Raw genomic sequence first — 21,761 nt, 5'->3', positions numbered from 1 at the left:
TGTGGGGTTTTTTTTGCGGGTATAGGAAGATGCATAGGGACATTTAAGCTCCCCCAAGGGGAGCGTGGGCATGGTTTCACCCAGAAGTGGCCATGGGCATGTTCAAACATCCCTATGCATCTCCCTAGAGCAGCAACAGATGCCTGAAATGTAGGCCTGCAAAATGCTGGCCTTCATTTCAAATCATAAAAGTAAATGCACCTGGCTGAGCTGATTGCGGCATGAGAATCCCCCCACGGCAGGACTCCCCAAAACCACGGCAGATCAGCTGAGGTGGCTGCAGCAGAGGACCCCCCCCCCCCCGATACCCCCGAGATCAGGAGGGATGCTCACTCCCTACTGCCTGACACCCCCTACATCCAAGATTGTCAGTAGGGATGCCATGGTTTATGTTAAGTTAGCTCAGGGGATGAGAGAGAGAAGGGAAAATGTGGATCAGAGGTGGGGAAGGGACTAGAAGAAAACCAAATTATGAAAGGGGGATGGGGTGGAGGTGAGGTAGAGATAGACTGAGAGATGGTGGGCAATGGGATGGATGGAGGGATTTTATAGAGGTTTAGGGGGGGTCCCCAGGGGTAGACTGTGTGTGGGGCAGCCCATTCCTCCTCTCTCCTCTACTCCCTCTCATGTAGATAGAGACAGGTTGTTAACCCTCTCCAAGGTAGATAGATAGATTAAAAACTGACAAATATCTGGGCCCGGACAGAATCCACCCTAGGGTATTGAAAGAACTAAAAGAGAAAATAACGAAACTACTACAGCAGGTTTGCAATCTATCCCTGAAAACAGGCGTGTTCCTGGAGGATTGGAAGATAGCTAATGTTATGCCCATCTTCAAAAAAGGATCGAGAGGCAACCTGAGGAACTACAGACCGATAAGTTTGACTTTGGTTCCGGGGAAGATGGCGGAAGTGCTGATAAAAAAAACAGCATCGATGAGCATCTAGAAAGGAACAAACTGATGAAAACAAGCCAACATGGCTTCTGCATGCCAAACGAACTTATTGTACTTCTTCGAACAAATTAACAAACAGATGGATTTCCAAAAAGCCTTTGACAAGGTACCCCATGAATGACTACTGCGGAAACTGAAGAACCATGGGGTGGAAGGAGGCAAAGGGTGGGTGTGAAGGGCCACTACTCGGACTAGAGGAGGGTCACGAGTGGTGTTCTGCAGGGGTCGGTACCCGAAACGCTACTGTTCAATGTATTTATAAATGATCTAGAAACAGGGACGAAGTGCGAAGTAATAAAATTTGCAGATGACACCAAACTATTTAGTGGGGTTAGGACTAAAGAGGACTGTGAAGATTTACAAAGGGACCTGAACAAACAAGGAGAGTGGGCGAAAAGATGGCAGATGAAGTTTAATGTAGAGAACTGTAAAGTCTTGCATGTAGGAAACAGAAACCCGATGTACAGCTATACAATGGGAGGGCTGGTAATGGGTAAAAGTAGCCTAGAAAAGGACTATAGGGTACTGGTGGACAGGACAATGAAGCTGTCGGCACAGTGCGCAGTGGCTTCTAAGAAGGCGAACAGGATGCTAGGTTTTATCAAGAAAGGTATTATAACCAGAACGAAAGAAGTTATCCTGCCATTGTATCGGGTGATGGTGCGCCCGCATCTGGAGTACTGCATCCAACATTGGTCGCCGTACCTTAAGAAGGAAATGGCGATATTCGAGAAGGTTCAGAGGAGAGCGACGCGATGGTAAAAGGTATGGAAAACCTTTCATACGCTGAAAGATTTAAAAAACTGGGACTCTTTTCCCTGGAAAAATGGAGACTTAGAGGGGACATGATAGAGACTTACAAGATCATGAAGGGCTTAGAGAAAGTGAAGAGGGACAGATTCTTCAAACTTTTGAAAACTACAAGAACGAGAGGGCATTCGGAAAAATTAAAAGGTGACAGATTCAGAACCAATGCCAGGAAGTTCTTCTTCACCCAAAGGGTGGTGGATGCCTGGAATGCGCTTCCAGAGGGTGTGATAGGACTGAGCACGATATTGGGGTTCAAGAAGGGATTAGATAATTTCCTGAAGGGTATAGATAGAGGATTACTATACAGGTCCTGGACCACCGCTTGAGCAGACTGCTGAGCATGATGGACCTCTGGTCTGACCCAGCAGAGGCACTACTTATGGTCTTATGTCCACTCTCTAAAGCTTAAAGGGGATAGATTCCGTACAAACATAAGGAAGTTCTTCTTCACCCAGAGAGTGGTGGAAATCTGGAACGCTCTTCCAGAGGCTGTTATAGGGGGAAACACCCTCCAGGAATTCAAGACAAAATTAGACAAATTCCTGCTGAACCAGAACGTACGCAGGTAAGGCTAGTGTCAGTTAGGGCACTGGTCTTTGACCTAAGGGCCGCCATATGAGCAGACTGATGGACACGATGACCACTTGTCTGACCCAGCAGCAGCAATTCTTATGTTCATGCATTTTTTCCCTCTCACACACTTCCTATGGTCCTGTGTCTCTCTCTCTTTCCCTCCTCCCCGCAGTCCAGTGTCTCTTACCCCACATGCTGCCACTTTAGTTATACAGCATCATCTCTTTCAAGGTAGCCTGCCTCTTGCCTACCTCAAAGCTATTTCTCTGTACACTGCTGCAGAAAGAAAGCTTCTAGGTTGTCAAGAGGTGAGGTTGCCTTGAAAGAGTTGATTCTGGAAAACTGAAGTGGCAGCATGTGGGGAGGAAAAGTGAAAGAGACACCACACCACGGGGAGGAGGGAATAAAAAGAGAGAGAGAGACATTGGACTGCATAGCCTATAGGGGGGAATGCTGGGCAGTATATGCACTGCCACTGGGGGAGCATGAGCTAAGAATGGGGAATTAGGCCCCTGAGGCCTCCCCATAGCAAAGCCTTTGGAGAGGGAAGAGCATAGCAGAGATATTGGACCCAGGGGATACAGGCTGGATGGAAGGGCAGTTGGGAAAAACAAGAACTGTGTTGGAGCAGAGGATGAAATAGAGAAATGTTGGACGGTGGGAGAATGGGAGTGATGCTGTATCATAGAGCAAGAGGAGGGAAGAACATCAGGAAAGAACATTTAATCAAACGGAGCTCTGTCGAGCCATGACAGGAATTCCCTGCACTCCGAACTGTGACGAGAACTTTATATGCTTTAGATAAGTTTTTGATTCATATTACTTGCATACTTGTTTCTGACCACATTTTTTGACTATTTGATATATATTTTTGTGATTTTTGATTAGTTTTTCAATTGGGGAGGGGTTTTTGATCCGTCTTCTTTTCCCCTTTCAATATTGACCTAAGTTTCACTGGTTGCTTATATGCATCTTCACTGAAAGGGTGGTTGATCATTGGAATAATCTTCCATTTCAGGTAGTTGAGGCCAGCAACGTGCTATATTTTAAGAAAAGATGGGATCAACATGTGGGTTCACTTCGAGGAAGTTCTTGAGTGGGCAGACTTGTTGGGCTGATGGCCCTTTTCTGCCCTCATATTCTATGTTTCTAGATGATGTATGGGGCAGGACTTATTTAGGTTATTAATCTGGTGCTGGTCACCTATGAATTTCCTGCCTGGGGCAAAAAACATTTTATGTATTTATTTTTTGGCCCGTACTGATTTGTCCTTTCATTAAATATTTAATCATGATTTTTTGATTCAGTGCTTGGTCGGTTTTGAAAAGGGACTTGAAGTTTTTTCTGCCAAATTTCTGTTTTGTAGCATTTATTATTATATTTGGCATATTCAGGTTTGTTTGTGGCCTTCTAGTGTAGAGAATGACACAGGGACAACTTTTTCCCCATCCTCCTGGGAACTAATTTTCCTGTCTCGTCCCCGCAAATTATTTTCCTATCCCTGTCCCATTCTTGCAAGCTCCAACCTCATCTGCACCAACCTCAAACACTTTAAAATCATAAGTGTTTGAGGCTTGTGTGATTAAGGCAGAGCTTACATGAATGGGGCAGAGACAGGGACTGCGACCAAACTCAGAGATCGGACAGGGAAATTGAGTTCCTGCGGGGACGGGGAACAGAAATAAAGATTTGTCCCCATGTCATTCTCTAGTTCAGTTGCTTACCAGACAGCTGATAGGGGGTGAGGGCCCTGGGTAAGGGTGGGCACTAAATTTTCTTCCCACCATGCCCCATGCCTTCTGCCCAAATACCTAAGTTGATAGGCTTCTCAAAGCTCTGTGGCTGAAGATCTCTTCCTCCATTCCGGTGGCCAGAACTCTTCAAGCTCTGCAGTTGGTGGCAGCTCAGAGACACTCCTGGCTGCCATACTGGAGGAGGTGGTTTTCAACTGGCAAGGGAGATGGTGAATTTTTGGTGGACATGGGACCCCTGTGTGTTCAGTACAGAAAGAAGTGCATATCGGTTTTTATTTCTCCAGTGTTGTAATACCTGCTGAGTTTAAATTCTTCGGGTTCCCAGTTCAATTTCTATTTCTATTTGTGATCCCTTGTTATGTATTTGGGAAAGGTCTGTCTGTGTTTTGTGTGTAAAGAAGTCATTTAAAGTTGTTTGTTGCAGGATTCCAGGTCTCGTTGCATCTTTGTCAGGTAGAAACCGCTGTTTCAGCCATCATGCTGTGGCTTTCTTCAGGGTATGCTCTGAAGTCTGTAGTGTGACTTTGGAAACAGTGTGCTCACTGATCTGATTGGAAACAGGGTAGTACACCAATTTGAATTTTGGCGGGAAAGTCAGTTGGTCAGAAATTTGAATTTTGTGGTGAAAGTCCATAGAATGGAAAAGTCTCTGGTAGGTTTAAACCGTGCCGAGCTCTACGCTTGTGGAGATGGTCGCGGTATACAAACCTAAAGTTTAGTTTAGTTTAAAGCTGTTCTCTCCGTGGAGCTGGGTTAGATGTTCTTTCAAGGTTTCCACAGCTGGCATTGTGCTTGTTGTAGGATTCTGGGTCTCTTTTCCATTCTAAGGACTTTCACAACAAAATTCAAATTTCTGACCAACTGGCTTTCCCGCCAAAATTGAAATTGGTGGACTGCCCTGTTCCCAATCAAGTCAGTGAACCCACTATTTCCAAAGTCACACCTCAGACTTCAGAGCATACCCTGAAGAAAGCCACAGCAAGATGGCTGAAATGTCAGTTTCTACCTGACAAAGATGAAGCGAAACCCGGAAACCTGCAACAAGTACAATGGCAGCTATGGAAACCCTGAGAGAACATCTAACCCAGCTCCATGGGGAGAACATCTTTTAAACCTACCAAAGACTTTTCCATTCTATGGACTTTCACAACAAAATTCAAATTTCTGACCAACTGGCTTTCCTGCCAAAATTGAAATTAGTAGACTGCCCTGTTCCCAATCAAGTCAGTGAACCCACTATTTCCAAAGTCACACCTCAGACTTCAGAGCATACCCTGAAGAAAGCCACAGCAAGATGGCTGAAGCATCAGTTTCTACCTGACAAAGACACAGCGAGACCTGGAAACCTGCAACAAGCACAATGTCAGCTGCAGAAACCCTGGGAGAACATCATTTAAAGTTGTTTTATCTGTGGTATGAATAGGAGGTGAGGATATTGGGGGAAAGGTGCAGAGAGGAGGGGGAATCAGGATCCCCCTCTTTAATTTCTGCCTTGGGCCCAAGCATGTCTAAAACCGGCCCTGGGTGGGTGGCTGAGCAGGAGTCAGAGATGTGATGAGTGATGTAATAGAAAGGCTTGAAAGAAAAACATCCACATTTGCAGATTACCCAAAAATTTGTAAAGAAAAGATACGTCACAAGGACTGGAAGAAATATTTTCCAAGTTTTATTCAAATTTGATATTCTGCCAATCATGAAATATCTAAGCGGCTTTCAATATAATTCTAAAAGTTATTTTAAAATGGAGGAGTGTATAAAGAACAGAACATGAATGTGCAGAAAAAAATGGTAAAGTCAAAATTAAAATAAAAACACACACTGGAAAGCACGTAAAAAAGGGAAGGTCTACAGCTCAGTCCGACAAGCTGTTTCCAAATCACAATCTAGTAAAAATAACTGTGATGGACCATTGGTCTGATCCAGTAAGACTATTCTTATATGTACTGCATTTCCTTGAAGAAGTGAATGAACATATGGATAAAGGTGAATCGGTTGATATTGAAGATGGATTAGAGAAATTGAGAAACTTGTATGGGAGGAAAAAGCCTCCTTTCAGGGAAAACCTTCCTTAGGATAATCATTTCATTGGCAGAAAAAACCATCCCAAAGTTCCTCCTGTAGTTAAAATTTATCAACTGTAATTGTTTAAGTCTTCAAAGTTTATCAGACAGTTCAAATTTGAATCACACTCAGAGTCACTCCAACAGTTATTTATTTATTTTATTTTATTTATTTATTTAGATTTTTATCCCGTCCTCCCAATAGCTCAGAATAGTACCTGCTCTTAAATACGGAAGAACTGGTTGGATTGAATGAGGTCATTTTTTCTGAGGGAGGTTAACAGAGTGGTATTTGCTCATTAGAGCTATTTAGAGTGTGATATTATCAACGGAAGCAGGGCTGCAGCCATCTTTGCAGAGAGCAGAGTACGGTGATGAGGGCGTGGATAAGGGTTTTGGTAGTGTGCTTGGAGAGCAGGGGTCAGTTAAGAGTATTTATCTTCAAAACTTGATGCTGCTCACTTATGCGGTGTCTCTGATGGTGGAAGAATTTCTAGACCGTACCTGCAAAAATCGTAAACCATAAACAGCAGCATCTTTAAAATATAATTCCTCGCTCTAATCCATACTTCAAACTTCTATGCTGTGGCATGATACCGTGTTCTGCTCTCTGCAAAGATGGCTGCAGCCCTGCTTCTGTTGATAATATCACATTCTAAATAGCTCTTAGAAAAAATGACATTATTAAGTCTTGGAATTCAATCCAACCAGCTCTTAAATACGGAAGAACTGGTTGGATTGAATGAGGTCATTTTTTCTGAGGGAGGTTAACAGAGTGGTATTTGCTCATTAGAGCTATTTAGAGTGTGATATTATCAACGGAAGCAGGGCTGCAGCCATCTTTGCAGAGAGCAGAGTACGGTGATGAGGGCGTGGATAAGGGTTTTGGTAGTGTGCTTGGAGAGCAGGGGTCAGTTGAGAAGGATGAGAAAGAGAGAGCCTGGCTGGGAGGGGACATTTGACAGCATATGGCAAAATCCAACGGTGCGTGTTTTGACCTTACGAATGTTACAAAATATAAAATGTGGCACCTGATAGAAAAAGGTTGGATAAGCCTGGTCTAGATAGTCAGATAACCATCCAGCCACCAGGTTTTCTACAATGTTCACGAAAATTGAGATATTAGCAACTGGCCTATAATTGAATGCGTCTCTAGCATCCATAGAATTATAGGCTCATGGAATTGCAAGCTAAACTGCACACATAAGGTGTTTGTCTCCAGCAGAAAGAGCTTGAGAATGAAAAATGCTTCAGGTCCTGTTTGAAGAGTAGACTAACTTGGACTCTTAAGAATCGTTTGTCTTGGACATTAAAGATTAGCCTGCCTTTGGTTTCATTCCAGAAAACTCGGATGCTTACATTTGCGCAGGAAAAAGATAAACATAGAATACCATTCCATATTTGTAGGTGTTATTGCTCTTACAAGAGGAGGATCATAAGTTGCCAGTTACATTAAAAGTCATCCTTTTCAAATATGAAAAGTGCATTTACATATATTGAACAGATGGAAACAAACAGTTAAACATGGAGCAATAAAATCACATGCCTAGTACTGTCTATCATAAAATTTATATAATTCATTTACCATTATCTGTTCAACTTGTGTTTCCAGGAGATGCTTGGCTTTGTAAGAGATATCAAAAAGTATTAGCTGTATGATAACAATTGGAGAGGGGAATTTTCAGGGGAAGAAGGTGATAATCCATTTCACTGAAGAACAGGGTAGACCTATGGTAGAAAAAGAAGGTCCACAGAGAAACCTAAAATGGGTAAATGACAGGGTGAAACAGCAGAGAAGAAGGAGAGATAGGAGAGACTTCAGTTGCATTAATAAGGGATTTCCCAACATTATCCCCTTGCCCAGACCACCCACCCAACTCTTTCCCTCTCTCCAGTCCTCTCATTCTGCTTCTACCTAGTGTTGTCATCCCACCTTCTACCCCCACTTACTGCTCTTTTCCCTCCCTCTATGCTCTTATCTTGCTGCAGATCTGGAAACCAGAATCAAAAAGAAGCTTTTCTTAATTGATTACCGTAGTTCCTGTGAACAGAAAGAGCTAATTAGCCATAGGAGGCAGAATCTAATAAGTTCGAATCATTAACATGAATCCTTGCTTTATAAGTTGTTCTTACTAGACAATGTTTCAGCTGCATTCATTGAAAAAAATGCTTTGACTCCAATTGAAACTCTGCACGCAGATTCTCAAATGATTTAAAGTCATTGTCTTGAACAAGCTGACTCACAAACCAAATTCCTTTACATTGCCATTCTAACCAATTAAGAACCATATCTTGAATCTTAATTTCTAGGTTAAACCCAATAGATATGTACTCCTATACTGGACACATTGGCCCGGATTCTTTATAAGACGCCCGGGAAGAGAGTCCTATACAGAAATGGAGCCTACGCACAGTCATATATTCCTAGACTGAATTGATCTGCGTGTTTTTAATGCTCCTTGCTCCAGTCATGAGCCAAAAACCTGTTTTCTAATAACTTATTTTACCATAAATAGTGCATTTCAGTTCAAAACCTTTTTAGTTCAAAAACTTTTTGATAAAACTTTTTCTAAACCTTATTCATTTTTTACTTTTTTGCTTGTTTGTGCACTACTCCGTGAAACTGAAAACAGTGACTCCAAAATCACTTATCTTTAGGGACGCGGCCAGCGTTTCGCGGAGTTATGTTCTTATCCGCTGCTTCACCCTGAAAATGATGTCAGAGAGAGCGCCAAAAAGAAAGGCGAAAAAACAGTGTGACAAGGCAGTGGCTGCTGCCAGAAGGATGCTGGGCTGTATAAAGAGAGGCGTAGTCAGTAGAAGGAAGAAGGTGTTGATGCCCCTGTACAGGTCATTGGTGAGGCCCCACTTGGAGTATTGTGTTCAGTTTTGGAGACCGTATCTGGCGAAAGACGTAAGAAGACTTGAGGCGGTCCAGAGAAGGGCGACAAAAATGATAGGAGGCTTGCGCCAGAAGACGTATGAGGAGAGACTGGAAGCCCTGAATATGTATACCCTAGAGAAAAGGAGAGGCAGGGGAGATATGATTCAGATGTTCAAATACTTAAAGGGTATTAACGTAGAACAGAATCTTTTCCAGAGAAAGGAAAATGGTAAAACCAGAGGACATAATTTGAGGTTGAGGGGTGGTAGATTCAGGGGCAATGTTAGGAAATTCTACTTTACGGAGAGGGTGGTGGATGCCTGGAATGCGCTCCCGAGAGAGGTGGTGGAGAGTAAAACTGTGACTGAGTTCAAAGATGCGTGGGATATACACAGAGGATCTAGAATCAGAAAATAATATTAAAAATTGACTTGCACAGACTTGCACAGTCTGTGTCTGTATATGGCCGTTTGGGGGAGGATGGGCTGAAGAGGGCTTCAATGGCTGGGAGGGTTTAGATGGGATGGAGTAGGTTTTAACAGAGATTTTGGCAGTTGGAACCCAAGCACAGTACTGGGTAGAGCTTTGGATTCTTGCCCAGAAATAGCTAAGAAGAAAAAATTAAAAAAATTTAAATTGAATCAGATTGGGCAGACTTGATGGACCATTCGGGTCTTTATCTGCAATCATCTACTATATTACTATGTCACAAGTACCTGGCAAAAACCCAAATAGTAGCAGCATTCCATGCCACTGGATCCAGGGCAAGCAGTGGCTTCTCCCATGTCAGGCAAGATTTCCCTTGACTAAAACCATGTTGGTTTTCTCTCTTTAATCCATGCTTCTGTCATTTTGTTCTACATAATAGTCTCTACCATTTTGCCTAGCACTGACGTCAGACTCACCAGTCTATAATTTCACCTTCTGGAACCATTTAAAAAAATTGGCATCAAATTAGCCACCCTCCAGTCTTCCGATACTATGATGTATTTTAGAGAAAAATTACAAATTACTAACAACATCAATTTGGGATGTATACCATCCAGTCCAGGAGATTTGTTACTGTTCAGTTTATTAAACTGACCCATTACATCTTCCACTGTAACCGAGATTTGTTTGAGTGTCTTTGATTCATCAGAATTAAATGCCATTTCTGGCACTGGTAACTCCCTCACATCTTCCTTGGTGAAGCAAATAATTCATTTAAACTCTCCACTATGCTTTGTCTTCCCTGACAACCCCCTTTATCCCTCGGTCAGCTAGCAGTCCAACCAATTCTCTTCCCGGCTTCTTGCTTTTAATATACCTAAAACTGTTTTTACTATGTGTTTTTGCTTCCAGGGCAATCTTCTTTTTAAGGTCTCTCTTTGCTTTTCTTATTAGCGCCTTGCATTTGACTTGACATTCCTTGTGCTGTTTATAATTATTTTCAGTCAGATCCTTCTTCCTCTTTCTGAAGGATTCTCTTTTAGCTCTAATAGCTTACTTACATTACATTACATCACAGATTTCTATTCCGCCATTACCTTGCGGTTCACTTGTTAACCACGCCAGTTGCCTTTTGGTCTTCCTTTCTCCTTTTTTAATTCATGAAATATATCTAGTCTAGTCTTCCAGGATGGTATTTTTGAATAACGTCCTAAATTTTTGTCCATTGCAGCTGCTCCTCTAAGTTTCTTTTTTTTAACTATTCTCCTTATGTTTTCATAGTCGCCTTTTTTAAAGTTAAATGCTGTTGTATTGGATTTCCTGTGTGAACTTATTCCAGGGATTATATCAAATCTGATTGTGTTAAGGTCACTGTTATCAAGCGGCCTGAGCACCATTACCTCCTGCACCAATTCATGCACTCCGCTAAGCTCTAGGTCTAGAATTGCTTCGCTTCTTGTTGGTTCCTGAAGCAGCTGCTCCATAAAGCAATCCTTGATTTCATCAAGGAATTTTATTTCCCTAGCATCTCTATATTACATTTATCCAGTCAATATTGGGGTAGTTGAAATTACCCTTATTATTGTGTTACCCAGTTTGTTAGCCTTCCTAATTTCTGATAACCTTTCAGCCTCTGTCCATTTATCCTGATCAGGCAGATGGTAGTACACCCATATCACTATCCTTTTCCTCTTTATACATGGAATTTCTACCCATAGGGATTCCAAGGTGGGTTTCAGCTTCTGTAGAATTTTCAGTCCATGCAATTGAAGGCTCTCCTTAACGTATAACACTACACCTCCACCAATTTGATGCACCCTATCTTGGCAATATAGTTTGTACCCCAGTATGACAGTGTCCCATTGGTTATCTTCCTTCTACTAGGTCTCAGAGATGCTTATTATATCTATCTTTTCATTTAGTGTAATATATTCTCACTCTCCCATCTTGTTTCTTTGGCTTCTGGCATTAGCATACAGACATTTCAAACAATGTTTATCATATCTATTTACAATTTGCTTAGCAGTTAGCATGGATAATTTGCAATCTTTAAAATCAGCCTGCTCTGTATTTAAGGAAACCTGTGGCCTATATTGCAATCTAACTATTGGGATGCTCTGCCTTCCCTTTTATGATGATATCTTTTAAAGATACCTTGTTCCGAACCATGTTCTTTTCAGCGACTGTCGGTCTTCCCCCAGTTTTTAGTTTAAAAGTTGCCCTTTTTAAATGTTGACGCCAACAGCCGTCATAGTGTCTGTGTGTTTTTTAAATTTTATTAGCCACTTCTTCAATCTTGTCTCCAAACAGATCATCCCCCCTTGTAAGGAACATCTGAAATGCACTTCTGGACTAAAGTTTCTAGATCAGAAACCCTGAGCCAAGATAAACGGCATATAGCAATTACCACTGCTGATATTCTAGGAGATACATTGAATGCATCAAATACATTTCTAGCTAGGAACTTCCTGGTAGTGAACAAGTTCATGGATAACTGTTGGAATTCTTTAAGTTTCTCTTGGGGAAAGAACATAAGAATAGCCTAACTGGGTCAGACCAATAGTCCATCAAGCCCAGTAGCCCATTCTCACGGTGGCCAATCCAGGTCACTAGTACCTGGACAAAACCCAAGGTGTATCAATATTCCATGCTACCAATACAGGGCAAGCAGTGGCTTCCCCCATGTCTTTCTCAATAATAGACTATGGACTTTTCCTCCAGGAACTTGTCCATACCTTTCTTAAAACCAGCTACGCTATCCGCTGTTACCAAATCCTCTGGCAACATTTTCCAGAGCTTAACTCTTCTCTGAGTGAAAAAAAAAATTTCCTCCTATTGGTTTTAAGAGTATTTCCCTGTAACTTCATTGAGTGTCCCCTAGTCTTTGTAATTTATGATGGATTGAAAAATTGATCCACTTGTACTTGTTCTACTCCACTCAGAATTTTGTAGAATTTATCTCTCCTCAGCCGTCTCTTTTCCAAGCTGAAGAGCCCTAACCGTTTTAGTCTTTCCTCATACGAGAGGAGTTCCATCCCCTTTACCAGAATTGAACGCAATACTTCAGATGAGGTCGCACCATGGAGCATTAGAAGGGCATTATAACATTCTTAGTATTGTTACTCATCCCTTTTTTTAATAATTCCTGGCATCCTATTTGCTTTTTTAGCCACCGCTGCACATTGGGCAAAAGGTTTCATCGTATTGTCTACGATGACACCCAGATCCTTTTCTTGGAAGTTAATCCCATCTGGTAACTGTGATTCAGGTTATTTTTCCCAATGTGCATCACTTTGCATTTGTCCATATTAAATTTCATCTGCCATTTGGACGCCCAGTATTCCAATTTCACATCCACCCAATCTCATTTGCGTGGGCCAACAGTCTTCAGTTCTGTTATTGCCACTTTCAGCACCAACTTATTTGCACTCTTCTTGCACTCATCCATTGTCCAACCGCACTCATCCATTCTTATGTTCTTATTATGCCTGCTTGTCCTCAGAGAAATATACTGTAGCTACTTCATGCAAGGTTCCAAATCAGGAGTCACTGTCCAGGAAAAGGATCTAGGTATCATTGATAATGATATGTTGAAACCCTTTGCTCAGTGTGCAGTGATAGCTAAGAAAACAAATAGAATCCTAAGAGTTATTAGGAAAGGAATAGAAAATAAAAATAAGAATGATATCATGTCTTTGTATTGCTCCATGGTGTGACCGCACCTCGAATACTGTGTTCAGTTCTAGTCATCACATATCAAACATTATTTAGTAGACTGGAAAAGAAACAGAGAAGGGTGACAAAAATGATAAAGGGGATAGGAAGACTTCCCTATGAGGAAAGGCTAGAGCGGTAGGGCTTTTCAGCTTAGAGAAGATGGCTCGGGGGTGTCCAATCTTTTGGCTTCCCTGGGCCGCACTGGCTGAAAAAAATGTTTCTGGGGCCACACAAACACGCAAATGCTGCAGCGAGACAGAGGAGGGAGCCGGCAAGACAGTAAACACCCGGGAGCAGCAGAGGAAAACACTGCATCGCCCTCGACCGGGGCTGCACAAAATTCTTCACAGGGCCGCATGTGGCCCTCGGGCCGCAGGTTGGACACCCCTGCTCTGGAGAATGACATGATGACAAAATTCATCACCATTCCCCAGTGGTGTACCTAGCATATGTGGCACATGGGGCTCATTGTTTTTTGACCCCCCCATCTGTATGAAAAACATGATTTTTAGTAACAATCCAAACGTCACACTAGAGTATACCTAGGAAAAGGCAGCATCTTACATACTGCAGTGAGAAGTACATCAATACACCCATTGTAAAACTAAACAAGCCAGACTAGTACAGATCAATCCTAAAAGAAAACCATGTCTTTCGAACACACAGAACAAACCTTCACCTAGTATGGAATATGTAATCACAAACTAACCCCTCCCCCTTTTACAAAACTGTAGTGTCTTTTTTAGCTATGGTGGTAGAATTCTGAGCATCAGAGCTGCTACCATCACGGCTGGTGCTAAAAAAATGCTCCACAGTTTTGTAAAAGGGGGGATAAGATAGATACATAGACAAAGGTTAAATTGAACCAGCAAGAAGCTGGACTCTGCATACAATGCAACAGCACAAACAGTGACACATGTCTCCTAAAGCAATAAATAAACAGAAAATTTTTGTTCTACCTTTGTCTTCTCTGGTTTCTGCTTTCCTCATCTTCTTGTAACTCTCTTCCTTCCATCCACTGTCTGCCATCTCTCTACCCCTATATGGCATCTTCTCTCCTTCTATGCCCCTTCCAGAAACTGTATGCCTCCACCTTCCATCTCTCCTTTCACCCCCATTGGTCTGGCATCTCTCTCCTCTCCTTCCCTCTCCCACACCTCTCCTCTGCAATCCCTTTTTTCCCTCATTTTCCTTTTCAATTTATTTTCTGCATCTGTCTAGATTATGTTCTTACTACCCTCTCATCAATTTACTTTTTTACTGTCTACCTACAGCTCGCCACCTCTTTCCCTCATCCCTCCAGTATTTCACTAACTCAATCCTTTTCCCCCATCATGTGCCCTCCTTTTATTTATCCCCTCCTTCCATCATTTGCCCTCTTTCTCTACCCCTTCCATCTAGTACCTTCTCCTCTCTCTGCCCACTTCCATCCAGCATCTGCTCCCCTCTTTCTCTCCTCCCATTTCCTTCCTGCATTTGCTCCTTTATCTCTCCCATCCGCACTTCCATCCAGCATAGGCTCCCCCTCTACCCTCCCCACTACCATCCAATGTCTATCCTTTCTTTCTCCATCCACCCCTCTTCAATTAGCATCTACCCCCTTTCTTTCCCTCCAATCCAATTCCATCCAGTATTCTTTCCCCTTATGCCTCTCTCCCCTTTCCCTGCATACCAATTCCATCAGTACCACCCTTCCATACCACCCTACCCCCTTTTTCTCCCTCCACCACTCATCCATACCAGACGTCCTGCTCCCTTCATGCAGCAAGGTCCCGCGATGAGTACGGCTGCCGGCTCTGCTCTGGAAGAAGTAAGTTACATCGGAGGGGGTGAACCCGGCAGACGCAGTCATTGTGGGACCTTGCCGAAACTCCCTGCGTCTGCCGGGTCCACCCCCTCTGACGTAACTTACTTCTTCTGGAGCAGAGACGTAGACGTACTCATCGCAGGGCCTTCCAGCACCTCAGCATGGCTGTCAATTCTGCTCCAGAGCAAGTATTGTACATTGGAGGGGGTGCACCGGCAGCCGTGCTGAGGTGCAGGTCTTTCTCAACAGTAGGGCAGGACGTTCCGGACCCGGACCGCTATGTATCCCCCTAGGGCGTGCACCTGGGGCGGACCACCCCACCCCCTTTGGTACGCCACTGCCATCCCCATCCCCCCGGATAGGCCTTGCATTGAAGAATGCTGGTGTAGAAGAACTGAGGTTAAGATAGACCCTAAAGAATGATGCGGGATGGTTTCCAGCCACTGACCCTCAGTCCTTGCATTGAAGAATGCCAGTGTAGAAGGACTGAGGTTAAGATAGACACTAAAGAATGACAGTCTGATCTCATAATGCCTCATTCCACTAATGTCTAAGAGCCAACCTCATCAGTAATGTCACAATGGCTTCATTATCCTATACTTGGCTCACATAAGAATCAGAGGATGAATAGGCCCAACCACTGACCCTCAAGCCTTGCATTGAAGAATGCTGGTGTAGAAGGACTGAAGTTGAGATTGACACTAAAGAATGACACAGGATAGTTTCACGCAGTTATCTGCAGGGATGGGAATGGTGGTGAATTTTGTCACCGTGTCATTCTCACTCTATAAAATACTGAGTGAAAGTAGAAAGGGTATATGTGAATTTGCTTGTTTACTCTATCCAAAAATACTAATAATTTCATTGCATGCCCCCTAATACTAAGTAGTAAATTTAAACAAATCAGAGAAATATTTATTCACGTAACCTGTAATTAAACTCTAGAATTCATTGCCAGAGAATGTAGTGAATGCAGTTAGGTTAGCAGGGTTTTAAAAAGTTTTGGATAATTTCCTAAAATTAAACGACACTTCTCCCTCCAAAGTCATGGTTTCAGCAATCGCGGTTTCGATTATTCAGTTTTTAGCTTGCTGGCTCCTCCCCCCAAATGACGTCAGCTTGCACCGTGTTTTGCCTCTCCTTCAGGAACAGGCCAGGTCTCCCACCACGTTATTGGCAGTTTTTCTGTATTCACGGGTCTATTAATCCCCTCTCACAGCGAATTCAGACATAATTAAGTTAGACTGCTTGTTTGGAGTTGCTGTTTTGTTGAATCTATTAGGTCCAAGTCCTGCCTGTCTTCTACCTTAGACTTGCTCATTTCTAACGAATGATGCCATAAATTCTCTGACGAGCCACAAGCATTCCCTGTATCAATTACCCAGTCACCTGCCCACTCACTCTATCATTCATCTTACCACATAGAGTTGACAAGGCAGAGCTCTCATTACAGATCCAACTATAAGACATCACATCACACTTTTATCTCCAAGCCCATATGCAGATGAACAGCATTTGAAAATTCTTCTCTACTGAAGCTGTGAACAGAATATTTGTTTTCGGTCACAGAAGCAAGTGGAGGCCTGCACGCGTGTTTTGCTCCCTTGTCTCTCTGGTTGTGCTCTCTCCATGTGTCTGCTTATTTATGTGTGTTCTTTGCCTACTTTGGTCTGACTGCCTCTACCTACCTACCTTTCTTTGCTTCTGCCTGCTTGCTTTTTCGGCTTTCCTTCAGAGACAAAGCTTAATTAAATGTGTATTAGAGATGCTCCTGATCTGGCCAGTTGAAATAAACCAGAAGGATTTTTTAAATTTATTTTATGGACTAAGATGTACTTTCAAGTCGTTGGAAACTTTTGGGCAGATCTACAAATAAACAAATGCTGCTGCTATGTTCAGGCTGACTTCCTGGCTGGGGACTCTGCAAACTGCTCTTTGTCAACTCTAACCATGACATCTGATGATGCTGTAGAGAAGAGTTCATATTCCTATTGTACAACTTCCCATTCCTCCCATCAATTTCTTACTAAAGAATCTGACTTACAAGATGCAATACTGAGAAAGTCCTTGTTTGAAAAGATAAAAATGATGGTTTTCTAGAAAAAGCCAAAAGAATCTCCAACACATATCATGATTTTACCTAAATAACAAAGTAGAACACACTCTAGACCAGTGGTTCCAACCCTGTCCTGGAGGACCACCAGCCAGTCAGGTTTTCAGGACATCCCTAATGAATACACATGGAGCAGATTTGCAGGCCCACCTCCTCCATTATATGCAAATCTCTCTCATGCATATTCATTAGGGCTATCCCAAAAACCCCGACTGGCTGGTGGTCCTCCAGGACAGGGTTGGGAACCACTGCTCTAGACCAGTGTTTTCAACCTTTTTACACTCGTGGACCAGCAGAAATAAAAGAATTATTTTGTGGACCGGCAAACTTCTAGAACTAAAATTTAAAAACCCCGTTTCCGCCCTATCTCAGCGAGCTCGGATCCCACAAATCATCTGTTCCCATCCGCGCAAGCCTCAGTTATGATTTTATATTGAATGTATTTTATTAAAGTATAAAAAGAAACAATATTCTGTACAGTTCTCATTTTATAAATACAAATAATACAGAGCAAGGATCAACAAAACCCCTGTCTCCCCTCCCTTTCACATATCTACTATCAAGAAAACTGAATAAGCAGAAATATCATGCTAACAGAATACTGCAGTCACACATGACAGGAATAGCGTTAGTGAAGTGCAACTAGGGCAACTGCCCCCTGGTCAGAGAGTGCCCTAAGCCAGCTGGAAGCTAAAGAAGCACTGCCTGGGCTTTGCAGTCCCCAGTTATGTCTAACACCAGCTCTAGTAGGATATATATTTCAAATCTGATATATTCTAATCACAAAATAGAAATAAAATTATTTTTTTTCTACCTTTTGTCATCTCTGGTTTCTGCTTTCATCTTCTTTTCACTCTCTTCCTTCCAGCATCTACCCTCTCTGTCTCTTCAATCCAGCATCTGCCCCTTCCATCCACTGTCTGCCCTCTCCCCCTTCCATATGGTATCTTTCTTCTTTCTATGCCCCTCTCCCCTTTCCATCCAGCCTGTGCCCCCTCTCTCCTTTTTACATGATTCATTCCAGCTTCACTGCTCTCTTAATTTTTATCTCTCCTACACCAGATCTAACATCGTTGTCCCTCTCTGCTTATTTTTCTGCTGACCCCTTCCCATCATCAATCTCTCTACTTTCTCATGCCTGTCTCTCCCCTTCCCCTCCTCTAATCTCCCTGTTTCCTTCCTTTTTTCCTTCTCCCTTCCCTCCTCCTCCTGTCCAGCAGTAACTCTCTTCCCTTCCTCCCCTCTCAGCAGCATCTCTTTTTCTCCTTCCCTCCAGGTCCAGTAGCACTGGCCATTTTTTTCCCCTTGTCCAGAAGCTTCCCAGACTCCTTTCCCTCCTCCCCTCCCAGCAGCATCTCTCCCCCTCTCCAGGTCCAGTAGCAGCTGTCCCTTTTTTCCCTTGTCCAGAAGCTTCCCAGACTCCTTTCCCTCCTCCCTTCCCAGCAGCATCTCTCCTTCTCCCTCTCCAGGTCCAGTAGCAGCTGTCCCTTTTTTTCCCTTGTCCAGAAGCTTCCCAGACTCCTTTCCCTCCTCCCCTCCCAGCAGCATCTCTCCTTCTCCCTCTCCAAGTCCAGTAGCAGCTGTCCCTTTATTTTCCCTTGCCCAGCAGCTTCCCAACCTCCAACAGTGGCTTTCTCACCTCCCAGCAGCTCTCATTACTTGCCAGTGCAGCGATTCAGGAAGGCAGCCTCAGGTCCTTTGTTGGGTCGCGCTGCCTCTGAGGCTGCCTTTGTGAATCGCTGCGCTGGTAAGTAAGGAGAGTGCTGAGAGGGGAGAAAGCCACTGTCGGAGGCTCCCCATGATCTCTTCGGCCCAGCGCGGACCAGCTGAAAATATCTCGTCGATCTTGCTGGCCCTGCGCGGACCAGTAGGAAATTGAAGTTAATCAATCTCGCCGGCCCTAAGGAGACCGTCAGAAATTTCCTGCGGACTGGCATCAGTCCACGGACCGGTGGTTGAAGAACAGTGCTCTAGACCACTATTCTTCAGTGCAAGGCCCGGCAGCCAATGGCAGCCCCATTGTCATTCAGATTTTTTCCCCAATACTCTGCTTCTCTATCCAAGCTTAGGTCAGAAAGGGGGAAGTATATGGGAGGAAGAACTACAAGCCTGAATGATATTTATCAGCAGAAGGAGAGAATGCATTTGGAAACACCCACCCCCATTAAAAAGTTTGATGGACACACACTGGCAGTTCTCCTTCAGCTCATTTGAATGTCAAGTGGCCCCAACAGAAAAATTAGTAAAGACCACTGCTCTAGTCTAGACTATGTGTACTTTGGCCTGACACTGAATGCAACTAGATACTTCAAACTGGTAAAAAAGGACCTTTTGTGCATTAAACTATCCCATGGCCAATTTCAACTCCTCAGCAAAATCATCCTTCAGCCAGTTCTTCTATACAATAGTGCTGTCATTAATCCCAAACAATACAATCCAAGAGAAACCTTATGCTTCCATTTTTGCAGATGCTCTGGGTCCCAGGAAACACAACAAAACTAAAATGCATCCTCTTACTACCCACCACACACATGATATTCAAATTCTTGTGCTTTTCCCCAGTAACAGCAACAAGAACACAATCTGTGCTTTTCAGAGTCACTACTAGATGCTATGCTGAAAAATGGACCTGGATGTGGAGGAGGGTCTAGGCTCCGACACAGTGAGGACTGCTCTAAACAGTCTGTTCTGTGAATGAATGGATGATGCCTAGGATGGTTTGTTAGAAGGGAACAACTGTATTTCCCTGAAAATAAGACAGTATCATATTAATTTTGGGCTAAAAAAAATGCACTAGGGCTTATTTTCGGGGTAAGTCTTTTTTTTCATGTACATGATTCACTTTCCTCCCCTCTCACCCATCCGCTTGTGCCTTCCCTCTGCAGCATCTTTCTATCCCTTTCTCCCTCCCATCCCTCATGCAGCAGAACCCTAGCACAGCTTCTATCCCTCTGTTCCATGCAGCTGAACCATTGAGCAACCCTCTTGCTCCTACCCCCGCCGCGCAGTCGAACTCCCGCTGACCCTCCCATCTCTCCCTCCCATCCGAACCCCACCAACTGCGAGACCTATATACCTCCCTCCAAAGAGCAGCATCGGCAGCACTCTAAACAGGCTGCTTCGTGACCTTCTCTCGCCAGGGCCTTCAGTGCGCCACGTTACTGAAGACATCATCAGTAATGCAGAAGAGGGAATGCCCCAGCAGAAGGCTGCGAAGCTGCCTGTTTAGAGTGCTGCTGATGCTGCTTTGTAGGTCTCGCGGTTGGAGGGTTGGCGGGGTTCAGACGGAAGAGATGGAAAGATGGGAGGGTCAGCGGGGTTTTGGCTGCATGGCAGGGACAGGGACGGGGGAAGTGGGGGAAGGCGGGGGGGAAGCGCTGCTGCCGGCGAATCTAGGGACATTTGGGTTAGGCTTCCGGGGACTAGGGCTTATTTTTGGGGTAGGGCTTATATTAAGACCTACCCTGATAATCATGCTAGGGCTTATTTTCAGGGAAACACGGTAAGTCAGAGCAGCTGAAGATAACAATATTCAGTCTTCAATAGACCAGTAGATTAGTCTAACTGGGAAACAGCGTTTAACACACTTCATGATTGCCACACAGGAAGTCCAGGTTTGCACCCTGATTTATTAATTTAGCAGTTAGACTAACACAACTCACTCACCTTTGCAGCAGGTGCAGGAAGAAACAACTACGATGTTACAAAAAAAACTGATGAACATTTTTTTACTATTATTAATTATTTCTCTAGTGCAAATAGATGTACGCAGTGCTGTAGAGAGTCACAAAGAAGACAGTTCTTGCTTGACAAAGCTTACAATCTAAACAGCCAAGACAGACAAACAGAATGTCATGGATACGGTTAATCTGCTGGCTGGGTTGGTGGGAAGTGGGGAGAAGGGTTATGGATTGAAGGCAATATCAAAAAGGTGGCTTTTCAGTCTATTTTTAAACAAGGTAAGGGCTTGACGGACAAACTTGGGTAATTTATTCCAAGCATAGGGGGCAGCTAGATGACAGGAATGAAGTCTGGAATTGGCAGTGGAGTGGAAGGGTACAGCTAAGAGCAGCTTATCTGAGGAACGGAGAGAGAAGCGAGGAGAGATATTGAGGGGCAGCAGAATGAACACACTTGTAGGTCAGCAATAGGAGCTTGAACTGTATGCGAAGGAGGATTTAAGGAGAGGGGCGACATGAGTGTGAATTGTTATGCACATTTCTATCTGCAGGCTCTGAGATAAATGAAAACAGCAGAGGCCTAGATTTAAGTCAATAGTCTTCGCTAATATGTAAGCCGGAGGTAGGGGTCCGAAAGGGATGAAGGAGAGCAAAAGATACCTGCCTACATGGTGCTATGACACTGACCAATGTGTGTCGATGTCCATCTCTGGTAGATTTTTGAGTCTAGCGCTGAAATGAGTGCTCAAAATCTCCCATATTGCCACACACTTCATGCTTCCAAATTTAAGCCCGGATTCTCTAAACGACGTCATTTTTTTAGGCACTTGTAGGTGCCCAAGTTCAGTGAAAAATGCTGTTTAAATGATGTTTTAAACTGATTTTCAAGGTATCTACCAGCACCTAAAAACTCAGTGCCCAAATCATGCCTCCATAGGTGCTTTATGGCGCCTAATGCCACTGTAGGCATGGCTAATGC

At 43.6% G+C, this 21,761-nt stretch overlaps 1 protein-coding gene across 3 annotated transcripts in view; it reads right to left on the bottom strand.

The window, feature by feature from the left end:
- SYNPO2 (synaptopodin 2) overlaps positions 1–21,761 on the bottom strand; it is a 195,745-nt gene that overhangs the window by 107,109 nt on the left and 66,875 nt on the right. Inside the window, exon 1 of one of the 3 annotated variants that reach the window (XM_033938016.1) lies at positions 7,738–7,755. The exons of the other annotated variants lie outside the window; for them this stretch is intronic. Coding sequence (XP_033793907.1) covers positions 7,738–7,740 — 3 coding nt within the window. The 5' untranslated portion in view covers positions 7,741–7,755. Of the gene's footprint in view, positions 1–7,737; positions 7,756–21,761 lie in introns of those variants that run through there. 3 annotated transcript variants of the gene reach the window in all.

The sequence above is a fragment of the Geotrypetes seraphini genome, chromosome 1 (genome assembly GCF_902459505.1).
Source record: "Geotrypetes seraphini chromosome 1, aGeoSer1.1, whole genome shotgun sequence".
NCBI lineage: Eukaryota > Metazoa > Chordata > Amphibia > Gymnophiona > Dermophiidae > Geotrypetes > Geotrypetes seraphini.
The sequence above is the reverse complement of the archived record's forward strand: the minus strand, read 5'-3'. Positions and strand labels throughout refer to the sequence as shown.